This window comes from Acipenser ruthenus, chromosome 16 (assembly GCF_902713425.1).
Source record: "Acipenser ruthenus chromosome 16, fAciRut3.2 maternal haplotype, whole genome shotgun sequence".
In the NCBI taxonomy this organism is placed as follows: domain Eukaryota; kingdom Metazoa; phylum Chordata; class Actinopteri; order Acipenseriformes; family Acipenseridae; genus Acipenser; species Acipenser ruthenus.
Window position 1 is genome coordinate 9429669 of NC_081204.1, and position 22148 is coordinate 9451816.

The 22148-nt window shown below is 39.4% G+C and overlaps 1 protein-coding gene across 5 annotated transcripts; it reads left to right on the plus strand.

The window, feature by feature from the left end:
- The first annotated feature begins 154 nt into the window (after positions 1–154).
- LOC117412441 (RNA-binding protein 6-like) lies at positions 155–21987 on the plus strand. 5 transcript variants are annotated; one of them, XM_058988741.1, is made up of 24 exons: positions 155–238; positions 1381–1488; positions 2180–3471; positions 3550–3839; positions 3979–4068; positions 4341–4410; positions 6897–6970; positions 14090–14158; positions 14363–14474; positions 14702–14862; positions 15207–15310; positions 15408–15474; positions 15616–15670; positions 15814–15869; positions 16153–16312; positions 16953–17044; positions 17636–17857; positions 18291–18443; positions 18890–18964; positions 19232–19447; positions 19593–19679; positions 20182–20249; positions 20942–21014; positions 21276–21987. In XM_058988741.1, exons 2-24 carry the CDS (start codon positions 1445–1447, stop codon positions 21387–21389), a joined length of 3744 nt encoding a protein of 1247 aa, XP_058844724.1. In that variant the 5' UTR covers positions 155–238; positions 1381–1444; the 3' UTR covers positions 21390–21987. The 5 variants fall into 5 exon arrangements, with proteins under 5 accessions (XP_058844724.1, XP_058844720.1, XP_058844723.1 ...); XM_058988737.1 differs by having other exon boundaries at positions 2180–3839; XM_058988740.1 differs by having other exon boundaries at positions 2180–3839; positions 14387–14474.
- Positions 21988–22148: the final 161 nt, after the last annotated feature.

Sequence of the window (22148 nt, forward strand, 5' to 3'; positions counted from 1 at the left end):
GAATGAAAGTCTTTTTTTGCCTCCATAATATGTGGTAAAACATTAAACATATTAATGATTTTAAAGATGTAATATACTGGTACAACAAAAAATGTAACGTTCAGCCTAAAGAGTCGTCTTAGTGAACTACAACTTTCAACATACCGTAAAAATACCACACTTCCGCTTTATCGACTACCGTAGTTCCGGTCTACTCCATGTTTTGTGTATTGCAGCAGAGTGGGCTTATTTTAAAAAGGTTGGTCGTTTTATTGATATCATTTCTTTTGGGTTTTTTAAATGCATTTTTGGAAATGTTGTTATCATCTCTCGTCACTTTCAGTAAAGAAACGTAAAGATATGTGATATTAATCGTGGGCACTGGTATGATGAGTACACCGACGGGATAGAATGGCATTCAGAATCTCTCTGCACACATCCTCATCATTGCAGTTATATTTTGTGATGTACTGATCTTAATAACATAATCGATTGTAAAGCAACCGCGTGTTGACCATATTAGTAATTAGTGGAATGGGTAGAGCCGTGTGTACCGCCCGTGCTCTACTAATTTGTATCATGTTTGCTGATAATATAGCGATCATCATTCACACACAGTGAAAATCGCATTGGTATTATGTAATAACCTCCTTTAATTGATGAAGAACATAGTTTTGAAATATGTAATTAGAGGTACTGAGTTCTACCAGCCTAGGTTGCATCTGTGGGTATGTTTCCCGATCTTTTCTATTGGTCGATGTCTATATAGCGGTGTTTTTTGATTAGGCCATCCGCTAAAGAGTGTACGATTACAGTCGTGTTTATTAATTTTTGAGACTGTATCATGATGATTAGGCAAAGAAATACTATGCACAATCACCGATTACAAGAAAAAGTTAAATGTATAAATACATTATGGCTGCAAAATAATGATCATTATACCAGGAGCATTTTGGTAGGTTGTATGTGGACTATCGCATGCTTTTTTGAGGGTTTGTCCCCTGTAGCTAGGATGTGTGTGTGCGCATTCAAAGAGATTCCCAGTTTGGTTAGCAATACAAAATGTAGTAAAACAAACATCTCACCATATAGCAAAGCAAATAATAAAATATACTACTGACTTTAATTTGTCGGCTGTTAAAATGTAAACTATACACCTCAGGTAAGTGGTGGATGTGTAAATGCTGACCACTCTTACCTTACATTATTCCACTACAGAATGTTTTCCCAGGTCACTGGCTTCCCCCGAGTGACCCTACGTTTTCATGGCAATGAAGGATATTGTCTTTGCATTGGCACAATGGCCCCATGTACCGGTTTGACAGATGATAAATATATCTGAAACTACTTAGTTTATCATTGTTTTTTTTCTCTCTCTTATTCCTCTAATTTGTGTTGCAGGAGCTTGGTGCAGCATTGTGGTTTGAATTTATTTCTCTGGCGGTGTTGGCTCAAGTAGAAGACGATGTGGGGTGGCCCTCGGTTTGGCCCAAGAGGCACTCCTTTTCGGTAAGAAACTTAAAACTTGCATGACACAACACTTGATCTTTTAATATAGGTAGGATTCTGAATGTGAGAGTTACACACACACACACACACACACACACTTACATATATATACATATACACATATATATATATATATATATTTGTGTGTGTACATATATGTATATCTATATATGTGTGTGTGTGTTAACTCTTAGCACTGCAGATGTTTTATATGGGTCTGGGACTCCTCTTTTAACTGTGGACTGCTATTGTATTACAAGAAAAATAACTCAAAACAGCAGACCAGCAAAATTTGTGTAAGACCATATATGAACATGCATATGCATGTCATTTTTGTATTTGTCAAAAAATGACACGTAGTAGTTTGTACAAAGTTTAGCCATGTATCAAAATTATTCCTGGATTAAGAATGTTAATAGTTTAAACATTTAGATTTTGTACTAGCTGGTTAACCACTGTCAGAGATACAGGTCAAATATAGGTCTTCTGTAGTGTTTATACAGTAGGATGTGTACAGTAAGGTAATTTATTAAACTTTTCCATATAAACATCAAAGTTGTACTCATGCATGTTTAATCTTACAGTGCTAATTTGATTGCAAATTACACCTTGTAAACTATTTTTACAAACCTATTGTATGAAATGGCCTTATTGTGCCCTATGTATTGATTCATTTTTCCGTTGTTCGCAGTGGAAACCTCCAAGGTCCAAGATTTGCTCCTCCCTGGAGGGAAGAGACGCATGATGGTCCAGCGGGTCCTTTTCCGAAGTTTGGAGGAAGAGCTGTAATACATCAAAGCATGAATCCTCAAATGGGCTTCAGACCAATGGACAGGCCACCTTTGGACATCAGAGGCAGAGATGGTCACCCACCTGACATGAGGGGGAGAGATTTGGAACCTATAGACATAAGAGGAAGAGATGCCCACTTTAGGGACTTCCGGGCAAGAGATACTCTGCCGATGGATAACAGGGGAAGGTTTGATTTGCCTGTGGAAATGAGAGAAAGAGATGCACTTCAAGATTTTAGTGGGAGAGGTGGGCATGATTTAGGTATTAGAGGAAGAGATGGAGATGCTGTGGGTTTAAGAGGATTTGGTGACCCTCTTATAGATGTAAGAAAAAGAGAAAGACTTCCCATGGATATTAGAGGAAGAGATGGGCTCCCTGTAGATACAAGGAGAAGGCTTCCATTGGACATTTTGGGATGTGAAAGACGTTCATTGAACATGAGGGAAAGAGAGGAGAGTAACATGGACTTAAGGGAAAGATTTAGGCACCCCATGGGGGTTGAGGATATAGATGGCTTAAGTATGGATTTGGAAGCGAGGGATGGAGCTTCTATGGCCTTTGGGAGGAGAGGCATGCCTCCAGTAGCTATCAGAGGGAGGTATGGATCTGACATGGACTTCAGAAGCAGAGCTAGACCTTCAATTGATTTGAGAGGTGGTGCTGAATCTCTTGTGCATTTCATGGGAAACGATGGAGTCCCGCCAGATGTTAGAGGAAGGGATGTTTTGTCTTCTGATTTTGGGGGGTGGAAAGGACCTTCTAAGTTCAGAGGTGGTGAGGGAAGTAATAAACGTGACTTCAGAGAAAGAGGAGAACCACCTTTCAGAAGCAGAGAAGAGCCACAACAGGACAACTGGCGCTCAGCAGGTTTTGGAGAGAGTGATGATTTTCCAGTAGATATGCACCAGAAGGACATTGGTGCTTTGGAATCAAAAGAACGAGAGAGACTTCCCCTAGCCAGAGAAAGCTTGGACTTCCGAGTAAGGGAGAGGATTCCTGGTGATTTCCCAGAAAGCTCTGAATTCAGAGGGAGGGAGAGTAATCCTGTTGAAGATTCCTTTGGTTTCCAGACACAGGGAAGAGAGCCACTGGATTCCCAAGACTGGAAGAGAAACTCCTCCTTGGATCCATTGAGCTTTGGAGGCAGAGAAGCAACACTACACAGGTCTAGGACTGGAGAGGACCTGCAAGGTAGGCCAGGAGACCAAAATGAGGGTGCATCATTCAGGGATGGCCATTTGTATAACAAGGACACTGATTCTCTCCCAGGGGGAAACCACTCGGCCCTTGACGAACATGAAAGCGAGGCACCCCTCGTTGCCTTCCCAGGGTCTGAGGAACCTTCAGCAGGACCCCAAGAAGAGAAAGCTGCAGAGCTGACCGTGGACTTTCCAGGAAAAAAAGATAGTGACTACAAGGACCAAGACTACAGAGATAGTGATTACAGGGTCACTTCCGGTCAGACCTTTGACTACGGCCATGGGAATCTGTCGTTGGAGGAGCCGCCAAAAAAACCTGAGCAACCTCCAGCCCCAAGTTCAAGTGACTTCAGCTTTCAAGTGAGAAAGCTAATTTCTTTATTTCTGCTTTTAAAACAGTTACACCTGAGGAGGTGCAGTTTTATAATCCCTTCTTGGATTCAGACCTTTCCTGTTAATGTCACCAAATTAAATGTATTGTTTGTCTTTTCAATTTAAGGACCAGGACTACAGAAGTGGCTCTATTAAAGAGAAGGTCTCCAGCATCATTTCTGTTAAAGGGATTTGTAAAAATGCCACAGCGGAACAGGTATGTGTTTAAAAAAAAAAAATATATATATATATATATATATATATATATATATATATATATATATATAATATATATATATATATACACACACACACACACATACATACACATATATACATACATATACACTGGTTTTGTTTTTAAATACAGGAAGATAATTTTGTATTTTTCTTTAAAGGAATTTATCAGTCTTGATAAAATCATTGGTCATGTTTATTATTATTTGGTCCAGCATTGTAAATGACTTGCATTCTGTCTCTTTCTTTTAGATTCTCTCTGCATTCACTTACACCAATGGAATTCGACCACAAGGAATGAAAATAAAGGACATTGTGCCAGGTGAGATACAAGACCCAGTAGAGACTTTTCTTTTTCTTTTTTTCTTTTTTTTTTTAAACTCGATAAACTGAAACAAATCTTGTCACAAGGACATGTTCTCTTGTGCAAATGATCTTCAGAAGGTTGTGTGTCGTGAAGCTTTTTTGGCAGTTTCTCGCCACCGCAGTGCTGCGCTACACTTGAGTTGTATAAATAGGAAGAAGCTGTACGCTAGTTACACCTAGCTGGAAAAGTAGGCAATAGGCATGCAAGTACCTCATTCATTCATGACTTTAAACACTCAAATAAAACAAGGTAAAACTAAGTTAAAGTAATTCTCAGCAGTAACTGTTTTTTCAAAAGCTTTACCTAATACCTGCTTTAGCAGATCATGGCTGTTTGAGAACCTAGCACTTGCCATATGGGTAGTGTAGTCCTCTGGGGTTGTGCCTTTTTACTGTACTAAAATATTTTGGGGAAAAATTTATTCAATTCAAATACATGGGGAAAGAAAGGACAGCAAACTTCATTTGTGTCGTGATTGATTCCAAATTGCAGACTAGTTTGGGTCTGTTACATGGTGTTAGTAAAAGGTTATTGTGTCGTAGTATCACTCTTGAATGCTTTCTGCATTTAATGAAACACCCCAAAGAATCTCTTTACAAACAAATCTGTTATTATGACAATTTTACTGATTGTAATGCAGGTTATTTTCTGTTCGGTAGAGAGTACAGGCCTGACACCACGGAAAGTGAATTACTCCCATGGCTAGACCTCAAATATCATATTAGCAGTTCCTGTCTATGATTTTTCATTTCATCAATACAGATTTGTTTATAAGAATTTCTTTGCTTTTTGTTACCTCGGAAAGCTCAAATTTTAGCTTCAATTAGTCCCTGCCTACACCTTGCTAGCAAGTGGGAAGAACCTGGATTCTATGAAAGGGTACAAACAAGTATTACGGCAGGATTGTCTTTACTGAAATGACACCTGTTTTAAGGCGTTCTGTTTTACAGTTCCTTGTAACATTTGTCTGTAGTTTAACCATCTGTGCATTCTACTATTTTCAATCAGAAAGATAACAGACCTTGTTTACGTTCTCCAGTTTATCTGGATGGACCCAAGCCCTCGTCCCCATTTAGACATGCTGATGACACAGTCCATTTTTTACATTTATCTTGAAAATATTTTACAGAAAAAAAGCTAATATTTGTAACATTAATTTGTCCTTGCATAGTCTTAACACTGTAAATCGTATACAGCACTACCCCTTTTATGTGTAGCAGTTCAGTGTCAGTATGATTTTATTTGGGCGTCTGTATTTCTAAAAATGGCGGGTTTCTGTCCTAGGTTGCTTATTATCGGCTAATAGTAGGCACTAAAAATGTTTTGCAGTTAAATGCATATTCGTGTTACTTTATAAAGTTTGTTCTCTTTTACCATCCATGTACTTTTTATCACAAGTCTGATCCACTTGTTAGAACATTTAATGCATGTCGCATACAACTCTACAAGTAAGCTTCACCTTTTTGCTACAAAGAGCTCAGCTCGTAATCTCTTCGTGTTTTTCACTGTCTCTGCGTTTTTTATTTTCCAAGTAACTAATGTACCAGAACGTTTGTTCCAATGGTGAATTTTAATTCACTTATTAAAAGTCATCATACACTTGCAAAAGTATTGCATGCAAAAATTGAAATCAACTTAATTGCTTTAAATATACAAACGCTATTAACATCATCAATTCAATTAATTTAATAAGTAAATGCATATTTACAACATAACTGTATTCTAACAGTCCAATTATCTGAACTGTGAAATACCAATATCAACTGTGGTGGTTTAAACCCCAATTATATCTGCTGTTTATGCAACGTTTCTGTTTCCAGAGCAGCTGGGATAATAAGGGTTTACCATTATACAGTATTTGTTTTCTGATTTAGACTTCCAGTTGCACAGCTGTATCTATAGCTTTTCGGGGTACTCTTGTTTTTGACACCTTCGTCATTAAGCCTTCCAGTCACATTTTCCAATACTAGTTTATGTTAAAGCGGTGCAAACTGTTGTGTTCTCATTTTGATATGATTTGTGCCAAACAAGCTGTATCTACACTCGATGGATGTGTGCACGACTGACTACTAAACTATTCAAAAGAGCACACCTAATCAATACTTAAAATACCGGATGCAAATACTGACAAAACAACCGGGAAAGGTTTTCAGATGTTCTTGTGCAGGTTGCTTGACATTTGTCGAACGCCGAGTTAAAGCCGTATGTTCGGTCTATTATAATAAATTACCCTTAATGTGCTTGATTTCTCGATTTTCTGACCAACACCAAATATATATATATATAGAATACACTTAGAAAACAGCAATACTTGTGTTCGTGTTTTTATTTGTTTTTTCTTTTGTTTTATATGCAATGTTTTAAGGTATAATTGCTTGTGTGAATTTCTTGAGAGGCAATGACTAACACAGATCCATCTGTATTTTAAATGCTGTCCCCAGGTTACAGCTACGATACCGCCTTTGTGGAGTTTTTAAACCTGGAGGATGCAGTCCGCTTCATGGAGTCCAACCAGGTGGCCTTTTCTCATCGGTCTTCGGCTGGTTCTCTGCCTTGGCAGGAAGGGGTGGGGCAGGTGGAGAGGGAGGCTTGGGGAGGGGAAGGTTGGTGTGTGTCATACATGGGGGTGTGTGTGGGGTGGGGTTGTCGCCGTACCCCCTTGAGGGTTTTTAGGCAGGGTTAGATTGTGATTGAATGGAAATGGATCAGTGAATCGCTTCACCATTTGGGTCAAGGGCTGTGCTGATTCTCAAGATTTGACACAGTAAGATCTTAAAACTGGGATTAACGTGACTGAGTACACCCAAAGTCTTAACATATGGGCTTTATATTTAACTAAGGTTAGAGCATTAAGCCTTGGTAGGTAAGTGGGGTGCTTCAGTGATTGCTGCTGCTATCTGGTTCTAAATAAATGCGTATTTACATGGGAAAAGCATATCTCTGGTTAGAAAGACTCGAATAAACCCACTGTGCCACAGTAAATATATTATTCTATACATACTATGGTTGAAAGCCATGATAAGTTAATATTTAGTTACACAATACGACACAATTTTATATAGCTATATACATACTATCTTTTTTTTTTTTTTTAAACAAATTTATTGGGTCATGCAATATGTTTTGCTAACCATTAAGAAGTAATACAACACATTTGTTAGCAACCAAAAAAAGTGCCCATTAAAGCAAAGTATTGACATTTGATACTAATGCTAAATCCAGCATATACTTTCCCATCCTTAGAACAGATCTGTTTAGAGCTAGGTATGGGCAGCGACTAAGACGATCACTGTGGCTCCCCATAGTGGAAATGAAGTGCATGTACAGTGATGCCCAATGGGATGAAGGATTGCATTGAGTGGGTTCCATTTAAATTCAGCCTATTGGCATTTACCAGAAGTGAATGAAAGTAATTGTGTTTATTTATTTTTTTTGTCATTGTGTGTTGGCCTTCCCAAGTCTTTAGCCAAACCTGTTGGGTTAAATTTGAAGTGTTTTGATTTGACTACTTGGGGTGTTTTAGTGTCAAATGAACAGTTTGGTGGTGTTGTATTTAACAAGTCTAAAAAGTAGAATAAGCCCATTTCTTACTGCAAGATCTGAAATTGTCCATTGTTGCCATATTGGTTATGTCGGCAGGTTTGGGTGTTCCTGCATGTCTGCAGATTGCGTTGGATACAGATTATCTGTGTGTAACTCGATATTGACATGACTACTGTATTAGTTTTGCTGGGTCAGTATAGAGTTGGCACAATATTATTACCAATAATTATGCATTCATACCAAGAGACTGATAGTAAGTTAATGAGTATATTATTGCAAATAAGATGTTAAGTAGCTCTTCTGTACTCCGGAGTGGGGGTTTGGATGGGATGATGACAAGATGTTGATTTGTTCCCAGATGGTGGGGTTATGTGAAATTGGCCTTTGCCCGACTTGTGCGATTCCTGTATTTTGAGGATGTTGACTGCGGAATCCGCTGCAGTGCAGTAAAACAACCTAGAGGGATGTTGTGTCGTCCTTTCTTTTGATTCATATTTTATATTTTTCGTCATTCATTTCATTACCCCAAAATGGGTCTCCTTTCATCAATATTTAAGTGTTTACTTTTTCTTACTTACCATCTTCCTGCTTAACCTAAGAGGCGCTGTGTTCGAGGTGACTATACAATAAAACATGAACAGATGCTCTTGGTATAAAAGTAGTGCTATTGAGGTGAATATGAAGTAATGAAGTAAAATGGGTGACTGGCTTAATATCCTTTGTTTTAATTTATTTATTGAGGTTTTGCTCAGCATCTAGGGTTTAAATCTCGATCATTGAGTTATGGTGTCATCATTTATCATGTCATGGTGTTATGTAATGGTTCATCTGTTGACCTGATTGTTAAGTAGGCTGTGTGGTCCAGTGGTTAAAGAAAGGGGCTTGTAACCAGGAGGTCCCCGGTTCAAATCCCACCTCAGCCACTGACTCATTGTGTGACCCTGAGTAAGTCACTTAACCTCCTTGTGCTCCGTCTTTCGGGTGAGACGTAGTTGTAAGTGACTCTGCAGCTGATGCATAGTTCACACACCATAGTCTCTGTAAGTCGCCTTGGATAAATTGCGTCTGCTAAATAAACAAATAATAATAATTGTGTTATGAATACATTTGTTGCAACTTGAGAGGAATGCTAATGTTAATATTTATGTTTGGAGCTTTGTCCTGTAGTGTCCATTACGTTTTATTGTATTCTTTTGAAGGAATAGGTGAATGTATTTAAAGCGGTTGTTTCTTTTTCTGTTTTCAAGGAAGTTGAGTCTGCATTTCTAATTTACTGTCTGAATTCTGAGATGGCTTTTACCATTAATATTTAGCGATGGTGGAGGAGTGGTTTTACCCTCAACCAACATTTGATACCAAGAAATTGATCCAACTAGACCCAACGATTTATGATTGCTTAATTTAAGTAACACATTTATTGCTTCTACATTGAACTTGTGTTCCATGTTCTTCAGATCCTTTTTTGTTTTTCAAAAATAAGTTAGACAGTAGACTTTCTTGGATACAAATCGGTTCTTTTAATTTGCCTTCTTAGCATCGGACATTTTCTTGTTTTTTTCTTGGGGCACTGAAATGGTTCTCGATCACTTATATGTGCTAATTGTATACCTGTGGATAGGAGGAGTTGAATGAGCAAAGTACAGTATACAATGAGGATGATCATCCATGCTTGCTTGCTTGTATCACAGTTCATATCGTTTGCTGTTCTTCCAACCTATTTCATATGTGTCAGCATTAATGTTCAGGCTTCTATTGTATGTTTCCACCAATTATTTTCCTGCTCCAATCGTGTTTTATTGAACAGAGAAAAGCTTGGCTTTTGGGTGTTCTCTGAATAATGGCTGTTGCTTACATTTGAAGTTGAAATAAGTTAATCTTTTTTGTTTTGACTTGAGAAATCAATGAACATTTGTGTTTCTATAAGTTATTTTAAAAACATATCCTCTAACATAAAGTATATCTGAATTGCTTTTCTGCTCCCTCTATGGGCTTGTTCAGACTGAATCTCCACTCGGCTCTCTACAGCGGTTTGGTATCAATATATTTAATCTCCTATAAACCTGATAAATTTCTGTTCTAAGTGAGTTTATGTACTGCATTGCAGATGGAAATGATTACTCAAGATCAAGCAGGCGACACAACCATCGACATTCTTTTGACATGTTTTTTTTTTCTAATTTCATGTTCACCAGATTGTGACTGGTTTGTATTTGATCTAGCTCTCCCTCATGCCTCTGTATCTCAATCTCCGATACATTTTCTGTTTGGGCATCTAGTATATACTGTCTGATTTTCAGAATATTCTGTGGTATTAGATTTATATAATTCTACCATGAGTGGATTGATATACCCCAGTTGAAAGATGCACTTTTATCAGATCTCCCTGGTTGTCCGAGGACGTAAAGATGAGTTTCCACAGGTTAAAGTTTAGATCTGCAGGCCAAGGAACAAATTGTTCTTGATATTGACCTCCCCTCCCTTCTACAGATGGTTTCTTCCAAGTCTCAGCCAGAATGAGTAGAAAAGCATTCTCATTGCAGTGAGCGCAATTGACTTCTGCCTGTGCAAAATATAATATTCTATAATTTGTCTTACTAAAGTGTGTGTTTGTACTTCACAGAAGGTATGTATTACCTTGGAGATGGAAATAAATACTTTCAATTGCAGGATCAACAAGGACAGGATTGAACAAGGCCCAGAGCATGGTAAAGACTGCTGTTTAAGCCACTGTTCAGAAGTTGTGCTCAGTATGTCACAAACTTGGAGGTCATTGGCACACAGGGAATTCAAGGGACATCGAAGGATTAAGCCCACCGATCTACTTTTGGCAATAAAATTATACAGAGTTAGGCATGATGTTGGTTCCTATTCATTTTCAAGGAAATCTATTACTGAAATCATTAATGACAGGGCACCCTCTTCTTAAAATCCTGTTTTACCAAGAAAATCCGTTAAACTAAATTAGGTCATGCCCGCCATCTTAACAAGGAGCAGGTCTAGAATTATGATTTTAGGATGTTAAATGAATTGCTTCAGACACAAGAATACATGAGTCTAGGTCTTCTACCATCAATTCGAGCCATGCTACCACAAACAGGTGACCCAAGATCATTATCCTTTCCCTGCCTAGATCCCCCACCAATTCCTCTAATTGTATGCATTTTTACTTTGTCAACCCTGTAGAGTTTGTGTTGTGTGCCATAGACTACACTGCTGCTTGTCAACCATTTGTGTAACAACTTCTCTGGAATAATTTCTAACATTCTATTTTAGGTTAGATTGTGTTGTAGAAACTACTAGTGACTAAATTGCTGTTCAGTTTAACTGGAGTTTCTTAAGGTTGGTTCTTGGAATTACGTCATCCACACTCTTGCGACGTGCGTCTTTTTTGGAAAGCCGTACAGCCTTTTCTCATGCGTCTTTGATCTGAAATCGCATAGGGTCGGATTATGTTGAAAAATGCCAACATTAGCTGCATGGTCGGAGTGAAGCTGCATAGCTTTTATAGCTGTCTGCGCCTGACGTATCACATTCATCTGAGAAAGAAGTGTGAACCAGCAGCTAGTCTGGTTTGAGACCATACCATAGTACTGCACTGCTCAGAGTGAGCAATGCTTATTTCTTTACTCGAATCCTGGCATGCTGCCATACTTGGATCTTACTGCTGCTTTTGATACTCTTGACAATGGAATCTCCTGGAATGCTTCGAGACATGTGTTGCGCTCCAGGGGGCTGTGATCAACTGCTTTGGTACTTGCCAATCACAGTTGCTATCCTCCAACATGGGCAATCTCCCCCCCCCCCCCCACCAACAGTGCTGTTTTATCTTAGTTGTCTTGTGATTTCAATCAAAACTTTGATGGTCTCCACCTTCAGGAGCCTTCTTGAATTGTGATTCTCTCGTACATTGGAAATCAAGGTCTACTTTTTTTAAATCTGAGAAATGGCTGATGGGATTCCGATTCACACAATGGTGTCGTGGAGGGTTGTATATTGTAACTCCATTTTTTTGCTGGACTGCCAACTAACGGGCTTCCGTTGTTACTAAAAATTAATACACAAAAAGTCATAAAGTGCACACTTGTTTTAATCATCAAAGTCATATACATTTTAATACAGGTAATTTGAGCAAAAAGAGAGATGCATTGCAACCTGTGGTGGGGAACTTGGAATACACTTTAATTTGTATTCTATTAAGCAAATTATGATTGTCCTTGTAAGTAAAATTTGTGACAGGTAGGTGAAAGTTATAGTTTATTGTCTACCGTGAGTCTCCTCTGTTGGATGAGTGTACCAAAGTAAAGACTCAGTTTCATTAGATAATTTATATCCGTTCTTCTGAACATCCTGACCTCCGTAGTCCTTATTAATGATGACCAAATTGATTTATTATAATTTAATTTCAGATATATTCAGAATTAGATCACATGTAGTTAAATGCTTGTGCATTGCTTAATTATAAATGCTACTTTCATTTTTGCTGTTGTGGTTTCATAAAAATGAACCATGGTTTTAAATGTTATCCCTTTGCTCTTCTACAACTAAAGCCTGCCAAGTCTGTCATGCTTTTAATTGCTTGTAACAATGTCAAAGCAGTAGTGCAACAGTATGGTTATGTGGTTTGTGCCATTAAATATGGTACAGGTACTACTATTTATAGACCTGGTTTATGCAGTTTTGTGGCTATTCTCAAAACTGTATTGTTACTATAAACAGCCCAAGTACACAATTAATAAGATATAGGTGACGTGCATATCCTGTTGTATATAGGTTACAAAAGCAGTGTACTTCTATTTGTTGAATGAAACTCAACATGCATTCTTACCGAAATAGTAGAACATACGTGCAATTGATTTTTCACTGACCCCGTTGTGTAGTTCAACTTTTCACTTAGGCATTTCTGAACACTATAGACCACCCTGTCTTTATTGTTGGTTCGCATGTTTTTAAAAGCTAATTTGATAATTAAGTAGAGAAAGCATGTGGGGACTATAATTGATGCGGATCAACATGGTAATGACGGCTCTTTCGTTTCATATACCTATAGAGACTTTTCAAAGTATTAGATGTGTATTTGACCACCAGGGCCCTTCCAAGAAAATGTAACATTATCAATATCGGACTACAGACAAGCTCAAAGACTTTTAATGCTCAAACTTCTATGTGTTAGTAAAGAGCCATCACAAAACATTGGGCTTGCCATATGTTTGAGAGTGGTGATTTATCACTGAAACACACCTACCATTTTCATGGAAGGGTACACCTGTAAAAGTGAGCAGTGAAAACTGTGTCAATGCTGGTTATCAAAACCTTAGGAATTCCATCTTCTAAGACCAAAGGTTTTCTTTTGTGTGTGTGTTGGAGGGGCTGTTTTCTATTTTAATGTTTAAACCCCAAAATTATCAACAAACAATTCCAGCAATGTGATTTCGAGGTTTTGACTAATTTTTTAAAGCAGCTGTTTTAACAAAATGATACCAAGAAAAGTGTATATTGTATATCCCCCCGCTTTAAGCAAGAGTATTTACTTGTGTATGTTCCATAAAGTAGAACAAAAACTGTGTACGCTGTATAATAATGCTACATAACAATTTCATACATATCTAGGTACATTTTTTTTAATCGTAATCTCCAATCTTGCTTCAACTGTGCATTCAGTTAAACTCAAAAGTTGTAATAATCTAAAGACATACAGTAAGGTAAAGGCTGAAGAATCATAGTTTTTTTACCCTTTATGTTGTTGCATGCATTCGCATCATACGTGGACAAGATGGCAAGTGCACGCATGATATGGCCAGTAGTTATGCAAACACATGACCTTCTGTTCATATGTACTGTTACTATTAAGTTGAGACAGGAATAAATTGAGGTGGTCTACTCCCCAAAACAATCTCTACTATGAAGAATTAAAAAGTGAACCACATACATGCTTATGAGAAACACATTACATTAGACTGACAACAGAAAGGATAGGGTTCAAGTAGTTGCGCTGTATCGTGCTGTGAAGGAACCAACCCTTATTACACAGCTACACTGCTAGTTCTTCATACAACTGGTCAGTAGTATAATGAGTGTGACTGTGTCTCTGCAGAGAACCCTGAAGATTGGCGGAAGGGCAGTGTCTATGCATTACACTCAGCCAGACTGGAACAGCAAAGATGTAAGTATTACCAATTGAAAGCATACTTCATCTGTTTATATGAAATGCTTGTGATCAGACTTCAGAGCAAGAACCATATTAACCCATCATAGATATACCGCAGTGCTTTTCATAATTGTCTTGTTTTGGTGATTTGTTCTGATTCTTCATTATTTTGCTGTAGAATGTAGTGACCTGCTTTTTCTTTGGTACTGATGTATTTAGTCAGGTACATCTCTCTCTGAACAGGGGGCTCCTCAGGATTCTCAGCCTACCCCAGCGTCTGCCCCTACATGGACATCTACCCAATTAGATCCGGTCTTTCAGGAGAGCAAAAGTGAGTAGTAATACCCTTTGCCTATTTATCCAGCAGACTTCATTAATTAATGTATGTATTTATTTGTGCTGGGATACAGTATTGATCTAGTTTATAAATAGTCTATTTATAACTAGTCTTTCATATGAAATATGTATAATAGAGGTGCTGATTATTGGTAGAAATCATTGGTAATGAGAAGACGCAGAGGAAAGCAGCCATTGACATGTTTGTGTTTTGTTATCCAGCCATGATCATTAAACACCTGTGGCCCACCACCACAGTGGAGCATGTTCTGAAGGCGCTGGACCCTTTTGCCTACCTTGATGAACGGAATGTCCGTTTAATGAAACGCAAACCAGGCGTGGGGACCAAATGTTTGTGCTTTGTAGACATGGACTCGCATCAGGTAAAATACCAGCAATACTTTCTAGAGCCAAACTGTGGTTGTGTGTGGTGGTGTTCTATAACGTAACTGTATTTTACACCAGACAGATGGTAACGTAACTGTATGAACAGTTATCATTTGTCAAGGTGTAAAATAAACAGCCTGTATGCCCCATGAATGCTGTGAACAATGAAAACCCCACTGATACAGTAGGTAGCTATATCCCCTAATGTAATGCATATCCAGAGCTCTTGCTTCTATAGATAACAAGCATTCTGTTGTGTCAGGTTAAACTCTCACCCTGTTAAAGTGTGTTTTTAAGTGTGTCCCTCTCTGTATCCGGGGTCTTAATCGCTCTCTTTTAGGAGGTGACCCGTCTTGTGGACATCCTGCGGAACCTCTCGGTGCCTTTTATGATCAATGGCTCTCGGGTCCACGTGGAGATAGCCAGGCCTTTGAAAAACCACAGGTCAGCAAATGTACACACTACAGTATGTGTTGTTTTAGAGTTATCCTACTCAGCCCTAATGTTAATTCATTAAAATCTACTCTCATTTTCCCTAAAGTTTTAAGAAAGATTTTGAAAAAGATTCTGTGCCATCCAACTTGGGACACCATGATCCCAATAAGCAGGTAAGCATTTTCAGAACACAGGCGAAGTACGAGGTTTGATTGTGATTTAAACTAAAGTTCAGCTAGTTGGCATGCTTGGCTTAATTTACTACAGTCTTAACTCGTGATTGATTTGTTAGCTAATTAATTTCTCCATAACAGGGTCAGCAGCCCCATTCCCTTGCTGAAGAGATGTGGACCTCTGCCACAGTGCAAGGTAAGGCATGGTCATCTGTAAAGGGCTGGCTATGTAGGCTTTAATTGGGTTAGAAGTGTTAGCGATATGTGTCTCTTGTGGTTCCAATACATATCATGTAACAAGCAATTAAACTTTTTTTTTTTTTTTATTAACTTTTTTAGAAGACTCCACCATGCTTGAGACCCAAGTGCCGTCTGAGGCATTGTATGTTGGACAGGTATGTGCAAGACCACTCTTCCCCCTCAAATGACCTGCAGCAGAGCTGAAAAGGCCACTATGGGTAGCAAGTAAAAGGGTGAAGGAGATGGAAGGAGGCGAGCAGGGTTGATGTATGCAGATTAATACTGAGGGACCGATTTTGGTATGTAAATTAAAGACTTAGGGTCCAGACAGACCTTTTGAAATCAAGCTAAGTACTCGTGTCTTGTTAGTCCTTCTGTGTTCAGGGGGTAACTCTTCTTTGTTGAGGGTGCTGTCTAACTTTGTGTTGCTCGTTCCAGCCTGTGAGCTACACCGGGACCCCAGCTGCTGAGCAGCTATCTTCAGAAGCAGTAGACACCCACCAGCCCATACCAGCAGACCCTAACATCTCTGATACAGCCACGACTGTAGCTCAGGACTCCGCTCTGCTGGCAGACAATGCTGCTACCTACCCCTGCAGTAAGGGGAACAGCTTTCTTTCTTCATCTCATTGCAAGCAGGCAATCGGACATTTAGTTAGCAAGGACCAAGCAATTCAACTGAAGTGGTGGATGCAATACATCCTTGGTGATTAGGGTCAGGCATTATTTTTTTAATGCAGAGAAATTCTTTGTTAGTTAGAAACCTTTCATAACTTGACAGGTTGTCATTAAAGCTGTTTTATGAGTTGAGCTACATTTCCAAGAAAAACTTCAAGGAAATGAAGTCCAATTACCTCAGTTATAGCTATCATGGTTACACAAATTGTTATATATGTATTTTATATAAACTGGCACAAATATGTCTTTGTCATTACGTGTGTTAAATGGATAACAAAATGTATTTAACATTGGTAACACATGTTCCAGACTGACTGAAGTATAATACACTGTTCTCTTTACCACTTACAATGAAGTGTAAATAGCACATGGAATAAATGAAAAAGAAAGCAGTGTGTGGGAGGCTGTCTGTGTTCACCAGCTACCTCCCTGAAAACCTCTGGGAATCAAAATTAATAATTGGAAAGAACTGGACTACACTTTCAGTGTAATTAAGACTGTGTTAATTTTAAAGGAGATCAGTAAAAACTAAAAAGATCTTTTGTATGTTTTCTCTCCAGCTGTTCCAGATGTGTCATCATACCTGTATGACTCAACATCCGGTTTCTATTATGACCCCCAGACGACCCTTTACTATGACCCCAACTCCAGGGTAAGTGCTGAGCAGGTGGCTATCGTCCCCCGCTGGGAATGTAACTGACAGCGGGGTATGTGAAAGTGTTACACACTACATGCATCTTAACAATCGCTCCTCCAATTGGAATTGTGCATGAAGGTGGTAACCTACAAAAGGGACAGATCTTCTGTTTATCCACAGAGCAGGGAAGATGTTACACACTATGTTTATAATGTGGATCTGCATCGGCCACACGAAACTCGCCTGTTTACGGATTAAAAAGGTGACGATTTGTTTTTAATTGAAAGCACTTTGGAGATTATACATACAGCACAACCTAATTGTGTGGTTTAAAAGTTTAACCGGCTTTCAATTAATGTGTCAGTTCAGTGAGACCTTAAAGGAAAATTATTCAGTGGCTACAAATTATTGCATTTGGTGCTGCGGGAAATGAAGCAGCAATTCAAGTTTCCAAATGGTCTTACCTCTCCCAGTGTTTGAGAGTACCCAGTTTATCACAGGCAGTGTAAAGCAGTGTGCACCAGGATCACAGCCTCAGTCATGGTTTTTCAGTTTGAACCACATTGTCTGTTTTGTAAGGGTTCTCATGCTCTTGTGTTGTTCCAGTATTACTACAACGCACAGACACAGCAGTACCTTTACTGGGACAATGCTCGAAGTAACTACTTTCCAGTACCAAACTCTACAGCCGAGGGTCAGCCGCCTGCCTCCTCCAGCATCGTCACAACAGTGCCGTCTGCTGAACAGAAAGAGGAAGAAACGACAGCTAAACCTGACAAAAAAGAAAAGGAAAAAGACGACAAGCCAAGAGGCCTCACAGCTCATAAGGTACACCCGATAACTCTGCATTTGAGATTCTGGCCTTGTTTACAACTGTTCAGGAAATTGACATGCATTTTCATTGACGATACAAAATAGTTTTTTTTTTTCCCCATCTAGGAAGAGATAAAATCGGGGGTATTAAAGTAAAATAACACATAGAACAAATGTGATATTTCTTGCATTCACTAGGTGCATAGTGTTGCAGGTGGACAGTTTATTGATAGATGTATTTAGACAGCTGAGTTTTAAGAAGTCACCAGGATGTGATGAAAATGATAAACAAGAAGAGATAAGTTAACATTACTGTGATATTTCATACCCATACCAAGCTGTTTCTTAAGGCAAGAGACCATGTACAGTGTCATTGCCGTGACTTTAATTATGAAAGCATGTGACCTATTGCAGTACTCAACATATTGACCGCCTTACTTTCCTTCAGATTGCAAAGGACATGGAGCGCTGGGCTAAGATCCAGAACCGGCAGAAGGAGAGCATTCGTGTGGCCTCCCCGGTCCTGCAGCTACGTGGGAGCAGCGAGGAAAAGAAAACCTCCAAGGCAGCTGACGCAGCCTTCGCCATCTTCGAGAAGAAGGTGAGAAAATAATATAATTGGGAACAGAAATGCCATGTGTGTATCTGCTCTCTCAGCGTGAAGATATATTGGAAAGTCTGTGTAGGGGTTTACTGGAATGTTAGTGTATGGTCTCGGCTCCCCTCCAAAGAAAACACTAGTACTGCTGTTTTGAAAGATATGGTAACCTTTTGCACATTTAATAAACCATATGTGGAATTTGTTCACCTTGGTTGTGTATTCATTGGCCTGTTTCAACGCAAAAAGAGCAGACGCAGCCTGTGTAAAAATAATGGGGAAAGAGAATACATAAAATTAAAAGAAATACTGTTTCTTTTTAGAAGGATTATTTATTGGAGTATTTAGTAGCAGCGCCTATACATTTGTTGGCATGAACTAAAGTACAGAAGTTATCTCACTACTTCACTTTAAAAAAAAAAAAAAAAACTTGCTGCTCTGCACCCTAGGGCTTAGCAGGGGAAGATCTTTTTAAGAAGCCCTTTGCCCCAACAAAGAAGGAGAAGGATGAAGCTGGCACAAAGGTATGTGAAATAGTTTTCTTTTTCTTCATGCAAAGAGCCTCTTACCCTTGAACATAATAGCGATTGAAATTTGATTAAAGTTAATACCTGCCCCAATACCATCCCTGCACACAGTCCCTATACACTGGGCCCATGTTTTTATACCGTCCTTGTGTGGTACTCTTCTTCCCTCTCTCTGCTTCTTCCCTCATTGTATTACACTGCCTTCCTGCAGTCTGCTTCCAGTAATAAGCTCTGCCACTGTAACCACTCTCTGTCTCTGAGCAGCAGCAGGTAGGCTCCCTGGGGGTGCTGGTTGCAGAGTATGGAGGGGATAGCGATGAGGAAGAGGACAAGCAAGAGGAGCCCAGGGAAGAGAGGAGCCGGCCGGTGGGGGTGGACAAGCTGACAGACTGGAAGAAGATGGCCTGCCTACTGTGCCGGAGGCAGTTCCCCAACAAGGATGCTCTCATCAGGCACCAGAAGCTCTCTGAGCTCCATAAGGTACCAGTGGGGCATGGGTTTTTGTGGGTCTGGGCTTGACACTGTCTGGTTATGGTCCAATCTGTGTGTGTTTTGGGGTCCTGCTTTTATCCAGTTATTTAATGAGCAATGTTTTGACTTCTTTCATTTTTTGATTGGTTTTCAGCAAAACATGGAGATCCACCAGAAGATTAAAAGATCGGAGAGGGAACTGGAAGCTCTTGAGAGGCAAGAGAGGGAGGTGAATGTGAATGTGAGTAAAGGGGGAATGCGGTAGTATTTTTTACCTGGAAACCGGGTTCAGTTCAGTTTATTTTAAGTGCTCACGAAAGGTTACTGACAATAGCACTAGCTACAGCCAGGCATGGTCCCCCTCACAGCTCTGGGGGATAAGTTGAGATCACCCAAACTTATTTGTGACCTGAGGCATATTCAAAACCAGGCAAGCAGAGGTGAAAGGCAATCTATCCCATCCCCCATGAAACGAGTTGCGGTGGTTTTGGCCTACCTCCAGGAGAATGGCTTTCCACCACATCCAATCTGAAACTTGTGTGTGCTGTGTCTATTTTCATCTATGCCTGGAGGAGATGTTTTTCAACCCCAATAGCAACCGTCTCTTGAGTTCATATTGACTGTTGTTTGCAGGTTTTTTTTTCTCTTCTAACAAAGATTGCTTTTGCGGTTCTGTGCTGGATTGAAATGCCAGAAATAGTGTACCTTTTCATGTGTTAATTCATGGCTTTGATTTCTTCCAGATGAGCAGCAAAGGTGGGCCCAATTCCCCTGAATCCAAACGGAGAAAGTACCAGAGTTCTGTGCCAAAGTAAGTGCTACTCTCACTCGCACTCAATATTTCAACAGAGCAGTTCTGCTGGTGGCGCCAGTCTCCTCTCCCCAGCAGGTGCTGTAGGCCAAGCAGCTAATTGCTCTGACATTTTCAGGCTTGTGCGTATGCTTGCATTTATCCTGTGTCCTGCATGAGTTGCTAGGCAGAAAATATTTTACTTTTTTTGTGTACTGCTTTACATTACCAGCTTCTAAGCAACAAGACATTACAAATCAGAAACACCTGTGATAACTCCGTCAGTAGGGGTAGGTCCACCATGAGCAACCAGAATCTTATTTGATGTAAGGAGAGAGAAGTAAACATCATGATTGCTGTTGAATTTCATTGAAATTGGAGGTCTAAAATAATTAATGCCAGTTCCCCAGAAAAAGAATTTGATCGAAACATCAGTATTTTGTGAAGTCATGGATACAGAAGCATCTGCCATTTATCAGTCTGTAAAATCTGCATTTCCTATTTTACATGTGCATTACATTCGAAGTAACTGTATGAATGGGGGAATCTTAGCAAGAAAAGTACGTTCTCCTGTGACATTAAGTAACTGGAGAGTAGGTGATCAAGGTTAATGTGAGTGCAGTAAGAACAGTCTCACCTACTGTGTGGTGCAGATGTTTTATCAACTTGAACTAAAGTAATTAAGCTAATGTATTCACATCTCTGGTCCTCAGGCATCCCGAGGCGGTAGAAAAGAGAAGCCGCATGGGCTTTAAAGAGGAACCGGACATGACGGAGCCTGTCGAGGTAGAGGTTATATAGTGCTTACTTGGTTTTACTTTTAATGATGGCCATATGTGTTATTATCTACGATAGAAATGGGGATCTACATGTGGATAGAATCTGCGCAACTTAATATACAGCTGTTTTATACAGATTAATTGACCAATATAGCAATACCTTAAATATTTCAAATGAGAAGAAAGTGTAATTGACCTTAAATCATGAACATCTGGAGCTTTTATTGTGAGATGAATTCAATTATGCTAAATACTCTCTCTTCCTTAGAAAAAGAGGAAAGGGTCAGGCCGGGGAACTCCTGGCGATCTGCAGATGACGGCCAAATCATACCGGGAAGCTGTGAGGAAAGCCATGTTCGCCCGCTACAAGGAACTGGAGTGAACCGTCAAAACCCCTGACTCCTCCACTCATCAGATTGAACTGAAGGACGTTTTCTTCATTTAGCTGAGCACAGCCAGGACGGAACAAGATTGAACAACCTACTCTAAGCACGTCTAGAGGGAGACACTGTATTGCTTCACTAAGTATTTTCTGACACAGACTTTACGTGTTCTTGGTTGCAATGTTTTTAGCCCCCTCCTCTTTAGAAACATGGGCACCATTCCCATAAGACATTATTAATCAGCAGGTTGTTCAAACACATTGTAGGGTGGCAATTGAATAGGCCAGTGAAGTATGTTTGCAGTTTCAGACTTGCATAAGTCTTGTGTAGATGTCTGCTTGTATGAAAAAAAGAGACATCCAAGATTTGTGGCATGTCATGGTTGTCAGTCGGGGGGGTTGGGGTGGGATTGAGGGCTTTGCATGGTAGACCAACTATCAGACTTGGAGCCAGAGTCCAGTGCCACTTCCAATTGTGCAGCTCAGTCTTTTTAATAAATGGTTTGTACATTTTATACATTTTGTCGAGTTGTGTTCTGTAAACTGTATTGTGTTGAATTTTTTTTTTTTTAATGAAATACAACTGATATAGAAATAATTTGGACTTTTTTTCTGAATTGTGAAGGAGTTTATCTTCTAAAATAACTAATAGTATAGGAAAACTAAAGGCATTGATTAACTACAGTGCCTGTTCTAAACACAGGGCAACATGAGCTCAGATTTATGGTAGAAATAGTACTCTGTCCAGCATATTTAATA